The 21,586-nt window shown below is 48.2% G+C and overlaps 1 protein-coding gene across 1 annotated transcript in view; it reads right to left on the reverse strand.

Annotated features, from left to right (window-relative positions):
* Positions 1–2,472: 2,472 nt before the first annotated feature.
* IGFBP5 (insulin like growth factor binding protein 5) overlaps positions 2,473–21,586 on the reverse strand; it is a 33,507-nt gene continuing 14,393 nt past the window's right edge. Inside the window, exons 2-4 of the mRNA XM_069616812.1 lie at positions 8,419–8,636; positions 5,731–5,850; positions 2,473–3,109 (exon numbers count right to left, since the gene is read on the reverse strand). Coding sequence (XP_069472913.1) covers positions 2,978–3,109; positions 5,731–5,850; positions 8,419–8,636 — 470 coding nt within the window. The 3' untranslated portion in view covers positions 2,473–2,977. The remainder of the gene's footprint in view (positions 3,110–5,730; positions 5,851–8,418; positions 8,637–21,586) is intronic.

Raw genomic sequence — 21,586 nt, forward strand, 5'->3', positions numbered from 1 at the left:
AAAAACAAAGATGGCGAGCAGCCATGTGAAAAACATCAAACGCGGTTCTGGACTTTTGACATAATCTACGGAAATATCCTAGAACGAAGGCAGAGTTTTAGGTTTATGCTTCCTGAACATGCCGTCTGACCTCTCATGTCCCAATCAGTAGGGCTGATTCTAACTGTACAGACATGGAATAAGCCCGAAATGAGCTTCAATGCACGGCAAAAGCTGCTCAGACTTAAGTATCACCGATAAATTGCAGGCTACACCTTTGGCCCCCTCAAGGCAAAGCACCAATGGGGCAACTTGGGGCTGGACATATGAATGGCTAACAACTGCCAGGACAAGGACAACTCAGACCTACAGACATCACAAAAAAAAGTGTGGGCACCGCTGATCTGAAAGCAAAGCAGAAGGCCCGGGAAAGGGGATATACAAGTTGCAAAGGGTGGCATGGGGAAAGCCTTTGATCAATCCCGTAGAGCAGATAAACCACAATTGTGACTTGGATGTTACAGCCCAGAGAACAGAAGTCTAACAGGAAGCTGGAAATCGGGCATAGGATTACCGGAAGTCAGGCATATAATTGCCGGTAGTCAGGCATATATTTACCGGTAGTGAGTGGCAGTGATGATGCAGAGCTGCAGAAGGGCTGATGCGGCCCAAGAAGGAACTGCAATTCGCTGAGCAGGTACCGGCAATTGCAGGAAACAGCCCAAATTTGACCTGAAAATTACAGGGCAGGCATTGGGGATGCAATACCTCAGATCTGGGGGTCGCAGAGCAGACGAGCTTGTGTCAAAGCGAATCATGCCCAATAGATGCATCTTTTCGTTAACTAGTGGTAAAAAGCTCCCAATATCTTTGCGGGATTGACCTTACAAGGTTATTCCACAGTCATGTCGGGTTGTCCTTCTTTTGTTTCCACGAAGGAATGGTCAAGCCCCACCTTCATATATACAGCACATTTTTTACAATAAAAAAATACATAACAATTTTAATATTCTTTCCAACGCAGGGATAGAGCGGAAGTTCCTTTGCCAGGCCTAGATCGAACAAATCTGACATGAACACCAAGACCTTTGTCCAGAGCAAATAAAAATACAAAAAAATGATTTAATAAAAAGACAGAAAACCGAGAATAGGGCACAAAAGAGCTTACTGCTTTTTGAGAAAAGGCCAACAGTTTCATCGATTGGAGCATGCTTTTTAGTGGGGACATAAACTGGCTGCCTCCACCTTTTCAGAAATATTATTTCAAACACGATTTTGAAGAATATTTAAAGAGCAATGTAATATACAAATAGAAGAGTCATATCTATTTATTTCTTTACTCGTATTGTATAACACTGACTATATCACCAATGGGTTGTCAGTCCTTTTACTGAAATACAGGACAAGGATTTATTACGCGATGGCAGTCTGTGACGCTGCACGCACATTATTAACAGTCATTTTTGGCAGTTCACAACATGGAGGAGCAATCTGAATAAAAAGATTGTTACTGCTGAAAAAAAACAAATCGATGAAAAAGTTGAACCAGTTCCCCTGGGCCCTTCCCGGCTAGTGGTTTATAAAGACCATAATGACAAGTGTCAGCTTCTTTTAACACACTTGTGGGCAGGGCTGGGGCATTCCCGTTTCATCACAAGACGCCATTCGTGAGGAGAAAGCAACAGGACATTTTGTTTTCCTCTCGGTACTTTACAAAAAGAAAAAAAGAAAGATTCTCATGTACTTGTTCTAACATGAAACACAGGTTGGAGAGGCCGAAGCCAACAAAATCTGCATTATTTTACTGCGAAAACATTGTTTTTTCGACGCAGTTCGGCAAAGTATAGAAATATTAATACACAACATACATGTTAGTCAGTGAAACGAATGACAAAAGGTCACATACACCTTCCAAAATGTGACTGCTACTTCCTGGCAAGTGGACCAAGTTTTTGCAAAAACAGAAATGTCCTTACATTTCTCAACCATATATATTGCATTTATGCAGACCTGCTAGGGACAGGGACTGGGCACGGGACAGAACCAGCACCAATGGAAAGGGCAGATGTTCACACAGCCCTTGCAAGCCACCCTGGAAACCAGAGCACTCGTGAGGATAGCGGCCATTGGGTTGAGGGTCCCATCTGTGCCTGGCTAGATCTTGGTAAGCCAATAAAAAAAAAAAAAAAAAAAAAAAAAAAAAAAAATATATATATATATATATATATATATATATATATATATATATATATATATATATAAAATACCAGATATATTGAAATCACAGCTTTTCAGCAAATAAGACTCCCGACTTACTGCTCAGGCGGTCCCAACCGGATATGAGCTTTCTTCTGCGGATAAACAATAGAAAAGGGTCCAGAGAATTTTCTGATTTCTTTTTTGTTTGTTTAACAGATGGCAAGGTCTCGGCGCTCCAGACAAAAGCCCGGATCCCGTTTTTTTGTTGAACGAACACACATTTTTCAAAGTTAATGCAAACCGTTAAAAAAAATATATTTATATACAAAACACTATGTACGCTCGCTTGCAGCTCTGTATAAAAAAAGGAACACACTTATTTCCTGGACACCTCACAAAGATAGCCATGGGAAAAAAAGGGGAAAATTAAGTGGGCTAAGTAGCTTCAGCTATCACAGTAATAGAACTGTACTTGATAAGGAAGATTTAGGAACTAGGGAGTGCATCTGGTTTCCTTTCTCGAAAACCAAGTGCCTTGAATGAATTCACATCCTGCCATCGTTAAAGTCTGCATATAGTTTCACAGTTCATCTGTGCACTGTCCAAGTGGCTATGCTCGTTTTTTTTTCTTTTGTCATTAACTGATGTAGTCCTCTTCCCTCGTCCATTTGTTTTTTAATTCTTTTCCCCCCGAAGGTTGAGAACTTGCTTAACATTTCGAGGTCCTCTCAGTTCTGTTTTTATGAGATGAAAACAAAAAACGGATGTCGACTTTTCCCGTCCCAGTGTAGCCTCACTCTCATTCGGCGTTTCCACTGTCGAAGTTGTGGCACTGCACGTCACCGGACACAAACTCTGATCCAGGCAGTCTGGTTCCATAGCGGTCCACACACCAGCAGATGCCTCTTTTCCGGCCACGGGATGGTTTGCACTGTTGCGAGCGGAGAGGAGGAAAAAGGAGTAAAATCAGCTGTGGGTCAAAGTTCAAGAATCATATGTATTACAAACAAGTACAAGTGACAGGGGCCTAAAGGCCCAAAAATGAAAGAGTTCTGCAAACTATTGACTTAGGGCGCGATTCCTGGAAAGTGCGCATTTGTCCCGCAAAGGACGGGCGCCGAGAACGACACTGCGCGAGCATGCCCGCAGATTAATGAAATGTGCATCCTGTGTATTCATGGAATTTTCTGTGCAAAGTAACCGTATATGCAAGTCGCGCCCGGAACGCCCCCGACACGCCCACATGCAAAGCCAAAACAGCCACATTTGCGTGCTCCGTAGACGCGCATACATGCATCCTGCAAATAGTCCATGTGGTCCCCCGCAAGTAGGCCTGCACCTCGGGAACCCTGCGCATGGCCCCCCGCAACTGTCACCGGCACCCCGACAACATGCGTAAGATGAATGGCAACTCGGGTTAACTCTCGGGTAAATCTGTGTGCAAACCCCCGTAAACATTCCTGCATCCCGCTACACTCCATATGCTATGATCGGGACCCCGTCTGCATGCACGCAACCCCAAATCTGACATGCAAGCTCCCCTCCAAATTTGCAAATCCTCTGGGCAAGTCTGTACGCCTGCTTTCGGGTGGCAGAGAAATCGAGGGATTTGCGTGGGCATTTTGCAGGTGAGAGGTTGCACGGTCACATCCGTGAATATGCTTTGTCGTGCGGACTTGTGGGCGTGCCATGGACTGCCTGCGTGCCGTCCCTTGTAACGGCCACTTTTTAGCATGTTCTTACCCATTTTCTGTGTCCCGCCCACAAATCCGCCCCATGCGTAGGCCTCGCCCACGCCTTGTGTGGTCTCTCATGCTTGGCAAGACGTGCAGCGCATGCTGGTAATCCACACAAGCCGGCAAATTATTCCAAAAATTCGATTGTATGAATCGACGGACGGGATTCTGCGCACATTTTGTTGTGCAAATCTTGTAATTTATGCGCAAATAATTCCATGAATTGGGCCCTTAATGATGTAGCAAAGTATCGTGGGACATCTTTTGGTGCCACTGAAATTAAAGGGATATGGCTATTAAAGCCTAGTTTAACCTGTAATATAAACAGCACACTGATGTCAAACACCACCTCCCACCTCTCTTCTGACCACAATTCTACGCACACACTGCTCCCTAGCTTAGGAGTACACCCTTTCCCTCAAACCACCTAGCAATGGTTACTGTAAATGTGATTCAGCAGAAACTCAAATAATGAGGCATCTTTGGAAGTGTGCCAGCAGCAAGAATTCGCCCATTTAAAGAAAGGGCTTTAGAATCCTAGGGCATTCGTACTCAAGGATGAGGTTCGTGCTGCAGAAAATTGTCCTATGTATTAATAGCCACCTGTGGAATTGTGTCTACTCGTCTAAATAATAGGAGCGACTGCTAACTATCTGAAGTGTAGTTGAGCAATAAATAGGGGCACATGACACCCAGGTTGCACACTGGCCTACCCCATCCCGACTGTGTTTATCCCACATCCAGGCACTACGTGCAGAAATGTGCAGTGTTAACCTGTAATGGTACTATATCGCCTCTGTCCTGGTCATTTAGGTCTGTCCCTGGTCTTAGTCCTTGGCCTCTGCCTGCCAGGCTACCCCTTCATCAACTAGCTCACCCTCAATCACCTATCTATTGTGAATGCACAATACTCAGGGACTGCCTCTGTCCTCTCCTCTGCCTTCTGTGCATGCCATGTCTAATCAAAAGGTCATTGCGGTTATTCAAAAAATAAAAACAATCTCTGCAGCAGGTGCTTAGCCTATGGCAGAATCTTGCCAGCTTTCTATGGCATGTTTGCAGACAGAATCCAAGCTGGAGACGCTAGTTGCTGAGACTGTCGGAATTAATCACCCACAGAATCCACAAAACAAAGGCAGTAGCTATATTAGAAGCAGTCGAACATCTAGTAATATGGAAATGCTTGGGGGTTTCAGCGCTTGCTGTGGACATCAGTTACTTGGATAATTATCTAACAATATAATAAATGGCCAGATGTATGTTAGTCCCTGTATGTTTGTCCGATGCTGAAGCTTCGCCTGCTGTTACCGCTAGAGGGAGCTGTTGCCTTAGAATATATAGAGGAAATGCCAATTTGATTAGCTCCGCCTGCTGTCACTGCTAGAGGGAGCTGTTGCCTGAGGATATGGAGTGGTCCTACTGTGTCAATGAAAACCTGCACTTTGGCCCATGTACATGGGCCTGTACGCTAGTAGCACCATAAACAGCAAGAAAAACGTGTGTGTGATGTGCACTACAATAAGTCAATATAAACCCTTGTTACAGTAAAAATAGAATAGAATGTCATTGATGGAAAGCCTCGCGCTTGGCAGTCAGGGGGAAAAGTAAGGCATGAAGAAATCTATGGGAGATTGACGAAGTTGCTCTAATAACAATACCTGAATATGATCTGAGAAGGGTGGGAGAGATAGAGGCGGGGCATAGGGAATTATTTTTGATGTAGCAATCTCCTATCATTCAGTATTGTTATATTAATAAACTGTTAATCATCCAAATTAAGTCAATTGGTAGGAGAGTAATTAGGTATAGTTCTTACCTGCTTCTTCTTGTAAAATCCCTTGCGGTCACAGTTGGGGAGATAGATTTTCCGGGTGATGATTCGATGGGAGGCTTTAATCTCTTGCAACTGGGTCTCCATCTGTATGCGGCAGGGGCCCTGCGAAAAAGCGATGGTAGTCAGGCATGAGAAGGGAAGAAGTGGGCGCATGTGAGTGATCGTTACCCTCCCCATTTCCTAAGGCTAAAATATGAAAGAGTGACCATTCGCCCTCAGGGAAGGGCGCTCAGCCAATCAGGTGGCTGGAACAGTGGACGAAAATACACAATCCTCGCCCGCTGTCCCAACCACCCGAGGCCCTTCCCCAAATGGCACTTTTTTGTTCCTCCTTTTTTCATTTGGTGAGGCAACAGTGCTCCCTGTTGCATCCCCGCCCCCTCCACTTACCTTTCGGACCGTTCCAGAGCTCCTCTCGTCTGGCCGCTGCCATAGACATGGAAAAGGGACTTAGTCCCTTTTCCATATGGTGGTGGCCATTTTTTCTTTCTGTTCTTTCATTGGGAGATCAGCTGCGCTAGCAGTGCGGATCTCCTGATGAAAAATTAAGAAAGCCTTTCGCAACCTGGGCGAACTCCGTGTTGCAAATGACTTTCATGCCCTGCCAGGAGGAGGGCAGACATGGCCTTTAACGGTCCACAGCCCAAGCAGAGGCCCTCGCTTAGCTCGGACCGGCCTTAGCTTGGGCTTTCGGGCTGTTAAAGGCCATGTCCGCCCTCCTGGCAGGGCATGAAAGCCATAATAAACCGGTTAGTCTCCTTTACACAAAATATTACCGCCCTAACATTATAGTACTTTCTGTGTTAACTTTTGTATAATGTCAACTCCTTAGCTAAGGCACCCTTAATTTGAGCCAGAACAACATTCAGGTTAACCATCACAGCATGGAGCCATTTCTATTTCCCTTTTAAAATTATAATTCACACAAAAAGTCAAAGAAAAGCAGAGATTGGGAAGAATGTCTGCGAATCCAAAAGAAATAGCAGTACACCAAACCTATTGTTACAGGTAAGTACCTATCTGGCCATAGGATGGTATCGTTTTTTTGATTTACTTATGTTAAATAGAATCCCAAGCAGCACAATATCACTATGAGGTGTTAGACTGAACAGTAATGAAAGAGACTGGGAGATTCACGATGCCCATATATTAGTACAAGCATCAAAATCGAGATCATACAGAGCGTGAGGACAAAGCTCGGCGAGGCTGTTGTAAAGATCCCTGATAGTGAGGTATTTCGCATCTTGCCCACTGCATTGGGGTCCATGGGGCTGTGTGCCGTGGTGGGACACACAGCCGGTGGTGCAATAAGCCGATGCAAGATCACCAATGCTTGGAAGGGTATCGCACCTATATGGGGTGAATGACCACATACAACATGACTGCCACCGGCTCTGGTCCATGTCGGTAAAGGATCCCAGAAACCCCTGGGCATGTTCGGGAAGGAGTTGCCTACTCAGCTAAACCTTGCTGCCGCTATTAAGAGGAAGCTGGAGCCCTCTTAACCCAGATTTCCCCATCTCTAGACCTGGGATACAACATTGGCTGGCTGCACTTGGAAGAACTTGTGAGATCACTGGGCAGACATGTGAAAGAACATATTTTGGTCCCAGACTTTCTTTTTGGCGGGACAACAAACCACTTGGTCCGTCTACATTTAACCAAGAGGTATAGAACATAGTTTCAGATAACAAATGTTTAAACATAGGCAAATTATCTTCCCTACTGCAGTTTAAGAAACCTCAAAACCAACCTCATAGGAAGTAAAATGGCATGCCGCCCCCAGCAAAAAACCACAGGTGGGGCAAAACATTGATAAAACACGGGTAGTATCCAAAGGGTCACCAAAATAACACTGCAAAAACCTTCAGAGGCGACCAAAAATATCAGTAAGCACTGCCCAGAAATTGTCTCTTGACTGTGCAAAATGGAAACTTTGAAACTAAAATGATGCCTGCAGGCAAAGGATTGTGGGAGCCAATTAACTTCACTGAAATATTAAATGGGAGGCACATAATGAGGTGGCAAGACTTCAAAAGTGAGGGTTAAATGTAAGGTGTTTTTCAGTATCCTACCCTTGATAAATGGGAATCAGAGCAGAAGCGGACCATCGGCAAGTACACTCATCTAGAGATGCACGGGGAAGAGCCCCGAGGGCTCGGTTTAAACGCAGTGTTCTTGGCGAGATGACCAGATCTGGAGCAGGATGGATAGAGTGGCTGGAAGGTGTGGATCCCTAAGAGAAAGAGACAGCGGGGATGATGGAAGGTCTGGATAATGAGGATCCAGTCCGCCTATCCGTCAGGGTCCTTCCACCAAAGCAGGTTGGATAGAAGGGCCAGGTGGTGTGGATCCATTCGGGATAACGGTATAGAGAATGGATAGGAGGGTGGAATGATGTGGATGCATTCTGGAAAGGAGTAGAGAAGATGGATACGAGGGCATAGTGATGTGAATCCATAAGGGATAGTGGTATAGAGGACGGATAGGCAGGCTGGATGACGTTGATCCCTTTACCATGCAAACAGAGCAGGAGAATGTGGCCCCGTTTGGGCTTGAGGTAGAGAAGGATGTTTGAATGGCTGAATAATGTCGATCCCTATGAGGTAGCGGGAGTACAGGATGGATGGAAGGGCTGGAAAAAGACAAGCAGATAGTGGCATTACTCACCAGCTCAGATTCAGGTCTGTGGTCTGGTCCCACCCGTGGATGTGCAGTGTTTTCCACAGGAAAGACTTTGGACTTGGACTCCTTCTTTCGGCGTTCCTTCTTCAGCGCCTCGGCTTTGTGATCAGGAATACGTGGATATACAGATCTGTACTTGGGCGCAAAAACCTCCTCTACCATTTCAGATGTGGTCGGCTCTTCATGCTCCCTGGATTCTCGTTCTGAAAAAAGAAGAGTATGGAAAAAGTGCACATTTCAGAGAAACGGAACAGGACAATCAAAAAACTGTAAAAGCAATCTCCAGTGATTCCGGAGAGCACCACAAAAGCCATCTGCCTACACCGAGCGGACACACAAGCACTGTGCCTACACCGAGCAGCCACACAAGCACTGTGCCTACACCCAGCAAACATAAAAGCCCTACACTACACCGAGCAGCCACATGAGCACTGTGCCTATACCGAACAGCCACAAAAGCCCTATGCCTACACCAAGCAGCCACACAAGCACTGTGCCTATACCGAGCAGCCACAAAAGCCCTATGCCTACACTGGGCAGCCACACAAGCACTCTGCCTATACCGAGCATCCACAAAAGCCCTATGCCTACACAGAGCAGCCACACAAGCACTGTGCTTATACGCAGCAGCCATAAAAGCCCTAAACTACACCGAGCAGCCACACAAGCACTGTGCCTATACCGAGCAGCCACAAAAGCCCTATGCCTACAGTGGGCAGCCACACAAGCACTCTGCCTATACCGAGCATCCACAAAAGCCCTATGCCTACACCGAGCAGCCACACAAGCACAGTGCCAACACAAAGGCCCTCCACATACACCCAGCAGCCACACAAGGCACATAGGCATAATGGTCAAGGGATGTAAACCAATAAGTATTTGAGGTGTACAAAGAACTGCCGTCAATTGATTTTGTTTGCCAAGGCTGACCCTTGCCTTATCGTTTTTGCCAAAAACGGTTGCTGTTTTTAGTTGGGCCAATACAAATTATACAAAAGAAATATTAAAAGGTTGTGCGGCCACAATCAGTTGACACGTTGTTGTACTGTTAATGGGCAATCTGCACACTTCTGATGCAAAACGCAGTCCCTGGAAAGTCCTATCATGCTTAGTACATCTGGGGCAGCATGTTTTTTTCTTCTATCTGGTGAGGGGGGCTTCTTGGTGGAGGTCATGTAACCAAACATCTCACGTAACGGCGACAGAATCTACAGCCATGTCTGCACATGCTCAAAGAAAGGCCAAATGTAAGTGAGCGTAGAGGTGCCATTTCTCAGTCTGGGCCGCAAGAATGGTCAGTACGAAAGTGTGGGGCGAGGGCAGCATGTTTTTTATGTTCACTCGGAGGCTGCGAACTTGGGGGACATGCAGCGAGCTCCCAGTACAGAATCTCAGAGCTCATGAACAGCACGAGTCTGCAGCGCTGAATGTGGGTATTTACCTCCGATCCCAGGCTCCACAGTACGTGCCTGCGGCACAGATTCTAGGTGTTGACCACCATTCCCAGGCTAGGCACTCAGTCTCTGCAGCACAGGTTGTGGGTGTTTACCCCCATTCCCAGCCTATGCACTCAGTCTCTGCAGCACAGGTTGTGGGTGTTTACCCCCATTCCCAGCCTATGCACTCAGTCTCTGCAGCACAGGTTGTGGGTGTTTACCCCCATTCCCAGCCTATGCACTCAGTCTCTGCAGCACAGTTGTGTGTGTTTGGCTGTACATTACGACTCTGCAGTACAGGTTGTGGGTATTTAATTAACCTATAATGCACACAGCAGGGCTGTGCCGGAACTTAGGGCCCTGTAAACGTTCCCCGAGAACTTCCTGGGTTGGTTCACAAAGTCCAGCCCACGCTCTGAAGGTCAACACCTAACCACCCCTGTTCCACAATCATAGCAGAAATAATAAGGATAAGCACAGCCTGCCCATCTCGGCTGGAGTAATGCACGATGTGAGCAGATGGAGCCCAGGACGTCTGCACAGTTATATATAGGCGCACGCTGGTGACAGCCTATACTTAGCTGTTCAGTGACCTTTCATGCAGCCAATGGTGTGAAATATGTAATTTCTAGTTATTCTGGTCTAGTCTCAGAGCACACTGAATCCCTAGGGATAGCCCTGGACACTTCGCCGTGAGCAGTGACTCAGGATATTATGTGGACACTGAATGAGGCCTAGAATACAGTGGATACAAGCGGTCAAGTTCCGGTTTTGTGCCTTGTGGCCATACCAGCCTAACCTCTGGAATTTTTCCGGAGACTCCGAAATTTTAAGCATTTCTCTGGGTCTCTGGAAAAGTCCCTTGAATCTCAGGAATTTTGACATTCTTTCCGGCCCCTTCATATTCTCTACCCGGAAACGGCGCAAAATGTTCACTGCCTGCACCACTATATGAAGCCGCTGCTGGCGGGCAGCATTCACAGACTTTTTTTTTCTCCCTCAATGCGACCCCCGACCGCCGTAATAATAGTGCTTTCAGTCCATGCCATTGGATTGAAAGCACTATTATTACGGCTGCGGTGCCACGTTCATTTTGCTTACCATAGCACTGAAAATCATTCATTCAATGCTATGTATAGTAAGCAAACTGAAAGCTACAACAACCGAGTTTACCTTTTTGACAGGTGGGAGGGGCGTGTGGGCGGAGGCGTGTGCCAATGGGCGGAGTCTTGTGTGGCTGTGGGCGGGGCATACATCTCAGGAATTTTGATTTTCAAATGTAGGCAGGTATGCCTGTGGCCAAAAAGCACTTTCAAACATTTCACGGTTTTTCACATGTATGCAAACACTGAGCCTGAAAACATACTCTTGGGCACAGGGTGTGAAACTACAGGAAGTGGACAGCAGAAGTCCGAGTTCCTGTGGAGAAAATGGCGTCCGGAACTCATTGTGAAAAACGCTGGGTATTACTTTGCGACGAATTCGAGGATGGGCCGCTTGTTGGGGGTGGGTTGGTCCATCTGAGAGAAGCTAGTTTGAGCAACCGGTAAAAAGCAGGTTCGGGATTTGGGTACGGCGCGGTGAGCTAGCACAGAAAGGCAAAGCAGATCTACTGGGAGAAGTGCAGTGTCTTATAAAAGCGGGTGGGCTTTAACGTTGAAATGGAGCAATAGTGAGCTCCTGTACATTGCAGTGCTAACGTTCGCAATCAATTCACTTTTTTACTCGCAAATAACCAGCAGGTGGCGGTATAGGATTTAATTTCCTTGGGACTTCGGTATTGTGTACTTTTTTGAATATTCACGAATTGCCAAACTATAGGCGAGTGGCGTCAACCTCTATCACTGCTGTGGTGGGTTAAACATGCATGACAAAGACCCTGCTTGAACCGGGAGCGTAGAATAGGCCATGTCATTTCAGCCAGTCAGTACGTCAGCAATATGTTTATTCGGATAACAAAGAAACCATAAAACCAACAATAAAGTATCACAAGCAATAGAACAAGGACACCAAAATACATAGCACATAATAGCATCCAAACAGATTAAAATGTTGCTAAAAAAACAAAAAACTAAAAATCTACATAAAAGACATCAAATGTGTCCTGAACTTCACTGAGGCTGAGCACTAAAGCATGCAGAGGCCATTCCAAATATACCCGAGATGAAGCCAAAGGCTTTAATGCGGGCCTCCGCCTCCAAATATGAACCTCTTTATGTGTACCTAAATAGCCTCTGAATTGGGGGGAAAGATGCATCTAAGTGGCCAAAGGAAGGTTAAATAGCTATTCAGCCTCCTGTGATCAGAGGGCTGTGGGGGCGGGGCAGGTGGCCTAATGATTCCACTCACATCCAGCTTTCAAAACTGTCCTGCAACCCCCCCACCCCCCGCCAACCAAAATTTTGAGTCTGGCTCCACCCCAGACTACAATAGTAGTCGACGGAGCTCCTTGGAGAATTTGATTCTGGAAAGTAATTTGCCCACCTGGCCTACTCTAATGAGACACCCCACATGGGCTTCGGTGTAGGAGACTTTATCATGATTCCACGACCAACTCCCAGGAGCACAGTCTCCCCACCCACACAATTGCAGAGGCCATCGCAATATTGGGCATTCATGCTGTGCCTGTTGGTACTTAAGTGGCAGGTGACATGACACAGTGCAACCTCGGACAAAGGGAGGAGTCTGCACAAAAATAAAGAGGACCCACTGCAGCAGGGGCGGCGCCAGGCATGGGAGGGCTAAATCCCCCAACTTTGACGCAGCTGTTGCAGCCAGCCCGTGCTCAGACCACTAGAACCTGTCACATTTCTCACCTCAGAGCACAGTGCACTTACTTAAGCAAATATACAGCTCTCAGAGGTGAGAAAACAGGCTTGCTGGCCCTCGCACCGGAGTGTAGGAGTGCATGCATCGTACACTCCGGTGCGAGGGCCGGCAAGAGGCCCTGCGACAAGAGTGCCACTCAAGTACTTCCACTGGGCGGATTTTTAAGGCTTAAGGTAGCGAGTGCTTGTGTCTTGCAATGCGCTTGTTCCTGTCTTCAGAGCCTGGTGCCATGACGCAGACCTGCTCCATCGTACACCCACCTGTGCCCCCGAGTCACGGGCCCTCTTCCCTATACTTAACTTCTGGCGCCTCTCCACACCGCCTTCCACTTACCTGATTGGGGAATTCTGCAGACATTTGAATGACTTGTGAGTTTCGGCCGCACGACGGTGCAGGGTCAATTTGTGGCATTTTTGCATAAAAGAAGCTGGTTTAATTAGCGGTGCTAACCTCGCATAGAAGAGGAAGTGTGAGGTCTGTGCTTCCGAATACATAGTTGTGTGTATATGAGCTCACACAAGTAATGCAAGGAGAAAAGGTGGCTTGTCACGGAGGACTCCTTCACAACTAATTCTCGACTCCTCAGAAGAAGCGGTAGATGAGCTCTAGAATGCACCGTCATCATTTGGCTTATATGTCATCATCAGAATCCTGCATATCGGAGTCTGAAGCAAAGCCCACGTGCAACGGGCCACAGAGGGTGCCAACTGGTTTCTAGAGCATTGGCCAGCAGTGGAACCAATAGTGTCACAGAATTTCCAGAATCTCCACATTTGTTTTCCATTCATGGAGGTAAAGTTCCGTAAGGGGTGGCAGGCCCTAGAAGGGATGTAATTTCCATGGTTCATGTCAGACAGATGTCCCCTCAGAGAGGTAGATGTTTCTTTGCCTACTTCACCGTAGGTGGTCTGAATTCAGAAGGGTCACCCATCAATGGCGACAGATGAAATCGTGACGCTAACTGGAAAGAGTAGGGCTCTGACAGGCGGAAAGGACACACTGTAGAAGCAATAGTCACAGATTTCTCCTGGACAGACTCGGCGGATAATATACCTGGCCACCCGAGTGATCGAGCTGGTTTCTCCTTCATGTATCCTGCTCCCCCTCCATTGGTGGGGGGTGCCACTGTTTCAGGACAGCAAGAATAGGTCAGCGCATGGTTCCCCAAGGGCTGTCTGGTAGACAAATGTGGCGCAGGTCTTACCTCTCCTCCTTCACATTGCCAATGCCATCCAGGGGATTCTGGGCACCCTGAATAAAAGCATGATCATCCAGAGGTGTAAAAGGCTGCCAGTTAGCTTGTAATCAAAAGGGATCAAGGACACGGCTGTGGCACTGGCCACTCCGAAAGAACATTCATTTTAGCTGGGGCCCATAGTCATAGGAATTAAAGACTCCACCTCCAGTTCAGCAGTGGCTGAAGTCTGGTTTTGTGAATGGTGGCAGAAGTCCAGAAGCATCACATGAGGGTTCCCAATAAATTCTCGTGGCAACCAAATTCTTAACATGAGAAAATCGTGCCTCTGTGGTGGGTGAAGTTTTGGGGACCTACCCGCCAAGGAACAGGGCCAATGTTGGAGTTTTGTTTGCCCCCCATCTTGAGGTAATTGTTCATATATCCCTCCTTGACTTCTCACAAAAGCTCCAGGAATGGCCAGTATCTGAGAGAAATAGGGAACTGGAGTAGTTTCTTGGCGGCCCGAGCGTAGAGTCACTTGCATGAAAAAGTCAGTGGCAGGTCATATGAAAAGGCTTTTTTATATTTGCAGTTCGGCCCTACTACATTAGCTCCAGGCCCCGCATGGTGCAGAATCGTGGCTGCGCCTCTGGTGAGTTTGAGTAAAAAATTGATCTAATGGGCCAAAGGAAAGAGTAAGATCTACTCAGCCTCCTGGGCTTGGGGAAGGGGGGGCGATGGGAGGGGGTAATCAGTAGCACAATAGGTTTAATGTCCCAGCTCACTAACAGTTTTCATAACTGCCATCCAGCCCCCCAAAATGTTGAGGCTGGCTCCGCCCCTGCACTGCAGGCCAGTGCCGTTCTGTCTTCACTGAGCACAGACCTATGTAGGCAGGGGCGGGGTTAGGAACTCAGCATTGCTCATGGACATTACGTAATTCATTCGGAATCCCTTCGCATTACCACTTGCTAAACTAGAGGATTAGTGTACAAGTACTATTGCTGTTAAAGCCTTCTTTTATATTAATTAGAAAATACAAATCCACGTGAGGGCTTGGTCGTGAAAGTCTCAGGCGAAGGATCTCAGAATAGTGGTTAATCACAAAAGCAGCCACAAGGTGGCAGCAAAAGCCTAAAGTTCAAGGCGTCAAACAACCCGTCTAGTGACAGGCAGAGGACATCAAAACATTTCAAAAGGAAACTTGGTGAGCCCGAACGGCCCAACATTTGATGGAAGCCTGCAAGCTTGGGCAAGGTGTGACAATTGCCCCGCACAGGGAGGGGCTGCCAGGATCAAGTGGCTAAAAGGCTAGACAATGCAGAGAAGGTCAACAAAAGCCATGAAAATAAAGAGAAATCCAGAGGGCGCGGGGTGGGGGGAGAAGGAGGAGTTTAAAGGGGCAGATGGGTGTTAGTGGGAGAAAGGAGGAGGGTGAAATGATGAGGTTTTCGACGGGAGCAGGAAAAGCAAAGAGCTTAAAAAGATGAAAGGTGAACAGAGAAAGTCATCTGAAATGCGAGAAGAAAGGGGAGAGGGCAAACACAAGCGGGAAATTATGAGAGAGAGAAGCAAGTGCCAACCGAAAAAGAGAGGAAAAAAGGGTGAGGGGGGGAAGAGATACAGAATGCAGGGGATGGAACAGAGAACAAAAAGGAAATCAGAGTGGAATAAAAGGAACTCAAGACAGTAACTAAAAGCAAAGCATATCACACAACGCAATATAACTAAAGCGTTGCACTGGCTGAGACATTCTTGAGGGAGTTTGTATTCTGTGGATGTCAGTTTCATGGCCTAGGATGGATAAATGGCTGAGTCAAGGGAAATGGAGGTTCCCGGCCTTGGCGCCACAACCTGCGAGACGGGCTGGCATGTACAGAACACGCCTTTGAGTTGCATTGCAGTCAGACCAGTGCCCTGTGCCTACTTCTCTGCCAAGAGGCACGTAATCGGGTAAACATGTACAGAGTGGTCCGACAGAGTGGTCAATACGCCTGTGTATGACATGTCATTATTTCCCCCATGTGTCGCTCGCAAAGATCTCCACATTTCACCGCACGCCAGTACGCCTTTTGAGGGGCGGCGGTATGGTGAAATCCTAGAGCCTCGGAGTAGAATGCTTTCCTGGCGGGCTCGCATCCGGTGCAGCGTGTCCCCTTGGCCTCGACTGTCAGCGATATGCCCAGGGCAGTGGTCCCCCTGCCAGCTCTTGCGCTTACCGCAGGGCTCGGAGAAGGTTCTCTTGCTGCCTCCTAACCTGGAAACCAGCTGGGGCTCTCCCCGTGCCAATAAACAGAGATCCTAGTTGCCTCTGTGCCCTCCTCTGATCCCTCATCACTAGGGGCTGAGCCAGACTCGACATTTGCCGTGGGAGGGGCTGGACGGCAGTTTTGAAAGCTGGTACTGAGTTGGGGCCATTAGACTCATTGTACTGTTGACTCCTCCCCTTTCCTCTGTGCCCAGGAGGCTCAATCAATATTATAGGCCAGAGTATCAAAAAGCAGCCAAGAATGTGCTTCTTTCATTTGTGCTGCTTTAATAAGTGCCCAGGTCTCCAGGTCTCCTTATTTTCAATGGTAACCCGAGCATTTCAGGAGGCGCTGGACAATAGCGCAAAGATGTGCTGTCCAGGCCCCTTGCACACATTGGGCCTCATTACGACCCTGGCGGAAAGGGGTTTGCGGCAGCGTTAGCTGCGCCAACCCCTTTCCGCCAATTCCGAGTTCCCTTTCCGCCATGGCGGATTTTACACCTGCTTTTAGCGGGTGTAAAAAACCATGGCGGAAACGGACCTTGGCGTTAATTACGCCACCGTAATTTACGGTGGCGTAATTAACTCCTTCCCCACTCCCATTATGCCCTATGGGGCAAAAATGGGAATGGGGAAGGGTAAATGGGGATTGGGGATTTACCGCCCCGCCAAGGTCGGAATGGGGCGGTAAATCCCCTTACCGCCATGGCGTAAACGTAGTTTACGCCATGGCGGTAAAGTCACGGCCCTGGCGGTAACTTACCGCCAGGGTCGTAATGAGGCCCATTGGGCCTCATTACGACCCTGGCGGAAAGGGGTTTGCGGCAGCGTTAGCTGCGCCAACCCCTTTCCGCCAATTCCGAGTTCCCTTTCCGCCATGGCGGATTTTACACCTGCTTTTAGCGGGTGTAAAAAACCATGGCGGAAACGGACCTTGGCGTTAATTACGCCACCGTAATTTACGGTGGCGTAATTAACTCCTTCCCCACTCCCATTATGCCCTATGGGGCAAAAATGGGAATGGGGAAGGGTAAATGGGGATTGGGGATTTACCGCCCCGCCAAGGTCGGAATGGGGCGGTAAATCCCCTTACCGCCATGGCGTAAACGTAGTTTACGCCATGGCGGTAAAGTCACGGCCCTGGCGGTAACTTACCGCCAGGGTCGTAATGAGGCCCATTACCCGACACCATGAACGCCAGCCAGGCTTCCCGGAACCGCAGTGCTCTGAAACAGGCCGCTAAAAGACGTGTCTTAGTGAAACCCCCGCCCACCACAAAAACACATTTCCATATCTCTATGGCGGATGGAAATGCAAGCGGTTGCCACACTTCAAAAGAAAATCATGAGCCCCCACACCCCACAACCCCGCTCCCCCTGTTTCCAAAGGGTCATGGAGGTTGGCCCATATATCAGGGCAAAAGCGCATCACATTTGTGAATTCGGGATGTGCTTTTAAATGCCCTAAACCACCTCCTTATTTCAGCAAAGGGGTTAAAAGGCCATCTGAAAGAGTGCATGGATGCCCTTGGTGAATTGAGATGCTCCTTTTTTTGTGCAATTGAGGGGATGAGATAGCCCCCCAAAAAGTTTTGGGAATCTGGCTCTATCACTTCCTTTGGCCCATTAGATGAATCTTTCAGCCCAACTCAAGGCACGCGCTAATTATCAGAGTCGTGGGCTACCTAAAAGCTGGGCCCAGGAGTTAAGCCTCGAGCTTCCTAACAGTCGTCTATTGGCATTGCCCGGGCAGGCTCTTGCCCTCTGCCATGTACTTCTGCTTTGCTGCTGCAGCTGCAGCTGCAGTCATGGTAATGACTGTTTCAAAGTAGGCAAACATGAGACATTGGACAGGCTCCTGCTGCCAGTGACCCGGGCTGGGCATCACAGCAGAGTGATGCCTTCTGCCTAAAAGTGGAAGGGCTCTCCCTCCCAAGCCCTAGGCTAGCGCCGCCCATGCTCTGCACCCTTTCTAGAGCCAAAACGCTTCCTCAGACTAAAGACTGTTTTAGGGGCGGTGGAGGACCACTTTTGTCAAAGGTATCGACAGTGGCATTCCCCTGGGTGCATCTACCAATGTATACGAGGCACGCGCATCATCCAGAGGAGTGGGCAGTAAAGATCAGAATGGTCGGCCGAAGATTACATAAGGAAGCCCTTCCTATAGAAACATCTGGGCCCAAGTATAAGCAGGAGTGGTGCTGGGAGAAAAGGCCAAAGATCGAAATAGAGCAGTACGATAGTGTGAATGCAAAGACAGAGCTGGGGATTTGGTCAAGCCTTGCCCGATTCATATCTATTCAGAAGGCATTCAGTGGTCCAGCTCCCGGCTGGCTCGCCGTCTCGTGATAATTGGCGTCTATTAACCATATCTTTATCTCGATTAAAATGTATGCACCCCATGGGCGCCCCCGACTGCTTTCCGCTCTAATCAAGGGGGGGGGCCCAACCAACACGTTGAAATGGGCCCACACACATCTTGAGCCGGACCTGGAGACACCAGACTGTTTGGTAAATTGGTGCTGTCTCGTGACAGGGCCAGCCCAACCCTACCCTCTTCCCTGCCACATCTATGTTGGCATGACTTCATTGGTTATGACAAACCGAAAATAAAAGCAATTGAACGTGAGGAACCTTACCACTCACACCTGTAAAGGGCGACCCTGTGTACATACCTTTTCTAAGCCATGTAGGCCAATCAAGTGTGGTGGTTTGGCAGAAGCCCAATGATGATAAAAAAGACACAATCGAGTGGGTGGGGGGTGCTGGGGAAGGGGAGTAATACTAGAGTATTATATATGGGATAACGTACTCCCTACCCAATGTTCTAAGGATATTGCAAGACACGGAGGATTTCTGTCACTAAATAGAGGAACGAGTTCTGACGGTGCAGTGTAACTGTACTAACTGATTCCAGAGCAGAAGTGACGCTTTGCTTCATTACAAGTCAGTGGTAGTGCTGTCACAAGTAGCCTGCAATACGTGCATTGTTTAGTCTAGGCTGCCATGCATTATAAAAGGCCCATTATCTTAGGTGTCTAGAAGAGCCGGAGCTGGACAATCACCTAAAATTAAGCCATTTTACTGGTCTCAAGTGGACCCATGTACAACAACCAACCAACTGAGCTATTTTGGGCGCACAATGAAAATAGGAATGTTTGTTCCTGGTTCACGCCCCTCGGATCCACCTGCCCCCCTCCTCCACCTCAGCCAACATGACAGGCTGCCATAGTAGTCTTCCAAGACAGGCCATGATTTGCAGCTGCTACACCCGTTATGGGGCCATAACATGTATGTAACGAGCGCAAGGTGTTCCCTCTTGTGGCGCCAATCCCCCTTTATGGGAAGGAACAAGAGGGCCGAAGCTGCAGCTGTGCTGGGACAGAAAGCTGCACACCTGTAAACCCCGATGCCCCTTAGCAATCTAGGATGGAATTTTACTTGGCGACAGTAAAGTTGAGCAGATGTCCAGGTTCACCCCTGTAACAAGATGGCAGGGCTCGTGTGTGTGGCGGAAATGTGCACTGCTCATGCTTCTGTTAACTAGTCGTTCAATGAGGGAAGCTTGCACTGCTGCCTGCACTCTACTGGTTGGGTGGATATAGGAAGCTTGCAACACTGCTGCCTGCACTGGTAGGGTGTGTTTGGCAGTATGCACAGCTGCTGACTGCACTGTAGTGGTTGGGTCTATCTGGGAGGCTTGCACTGCTGCTGCCTGCACTGTACTGGTTGGGTGTGTTTGGGATTCATTCGCTGCTGCTGACTGCACTGTACTGTTTCGGTATGCTTTGGAAACATTCACTGCTGCTGCCTGCACTGTAGTGGTTGTGTGTATTTGGAAGTATGCACTGCTTCTGCCTACACTGTACTGTGTGGGTGTGCTTGGGAGTATGCACTACCTTTACACTGTAGTGGCTGTGTGTATTTGGAAGCTTGCACTGCTGCTGACTGCACTGTTTGGGTGTGTTTGGGAGTATTCACCACCTTTGCACTGTAGTGGTTGTGTGTATTTGGAAGCTTGCACTGCTGCTGATTGCACTGTAGTGGTTGGGTGTTTTGGGATGCATTTGCTGCTGCTGACTGCACTGTTTGGGTGTGTTGGGAGTATTCCCTACCTTTGCACTGTAGTGGTTGTGTGTATTTGGAAGCTTGCGCTGCTTCTGACTGCAATGTAGCAGATGGGTGTGTTTGGGACGCATTCACTGCTGCTGACTGCACTGCACTGTTTGGGTGTGTTGGGGAGTATTCACTACCCTTGCACTGTAGTGGTTGTGTGTATTTGGGAGGCTTGCACTGCTTCTGACTGCACTGTTTGGGTGTGTTTGGGATGCATTCACTGCTGCTGACTGCGCTGCACTGTTTGGGTGAGTTTGGGATGCATTCACTGCTGCTGACTGCACTGTACTGTGTGGGTGTGTTTGGGAGTATACACTACCTTTGTCTGCACTGTAGTGGTCGTCTGTATTTGGGAGGCTTGCACTGCTGCTGACTGCACTGTAGTGGTTGGATGTGTTTGGGATGCATTCACTGCTTCTGACTGTACTGTACTGGTTGAGTGTATTTGGGAGGCTTGCGGTGCTGCTGCCTGCACTGTAGTGGCTGGTGTGCTTGGGATGCATTCACTACTGCTGACTTCCCTGTTTGGATGTGTTTGGGAGTATGCACTACCTTTGTCTCTACTGTAGTGGTTGGGTGTATTTCGAAGCTTGCACTGCTGCTGACTGCACTGAAGTGGTTGGGTGTGTTTGGGATGCATTTGCTGCTGCCTGCACTGCACTGTTTGGGTGTGTTTGGGAGTATTCACTACCTTTGCACTGTAGTGGTTGTGTATTTGAAAGCTTGCACTGCTTCTGACTGCACTGTTTGGGTGTGTTTGGGAGTATTCACTACTTTTGCACTATAGTGGTTGTGTGTATTTGGAAGCTTGCACTGCTGCTGACTGCACTGTAGTGGTTGGGTGTGTTTGGGACGCATTCACTGCTGCCGACTGTACTGGTTGGGTGTGTTTGGGATGCATTCACTGCTGCTGACTGCACTGCACTGTTTGGGTGTGTTGGGGAGTATTCACTACCTTTGCACTGTAATGGTTGTGTGTATTTGGAATCTTGCACTGTTGCTGACTGCACTATAGTGGTTGAGTGTGTTTGGGATGCATTCACTGCTGCCGACTGCATTGCACTGTTTGGGTTTGTTTGGGATGCATTCACTTCTGCGACTGCACTGCACTGTTTGGGTGTGTTTGGGAGTATTCACTACCTTTGTCTGCACTGTAGTGGTTGTGTGTATTTGGGAGGCTTGCACTGCTTCTGACTGCACTGTAGTGGTTGGATGTGTTTGGGATGCATTTGCTGCTGCTGACTGCACTCTACTGGTTGAGTGTATTTGGGAGGCTTGCGGTGCTGCTGCCTGCACTGTAGTGGCTGGTGTGCTTGGGATGCATTCACTACTGCTGACTTCCCTG

This window comes from Ambystoma mexicanum, chromosome 9, assembly GCF_040938575.1.
Source record: "Ambystoma mexicanum isolate Mex_15411 chromosome 9, UKY_AmexF1_1, whole genome shotgun sequence".
Classification (NCBI taxonomy): domain Eukaryota; kingdom Metazoa; phylum Chordata; class Amphibia; order Caudata; family Ambystomatidae; genus Ambystoma; species Ambystoma mexicanum.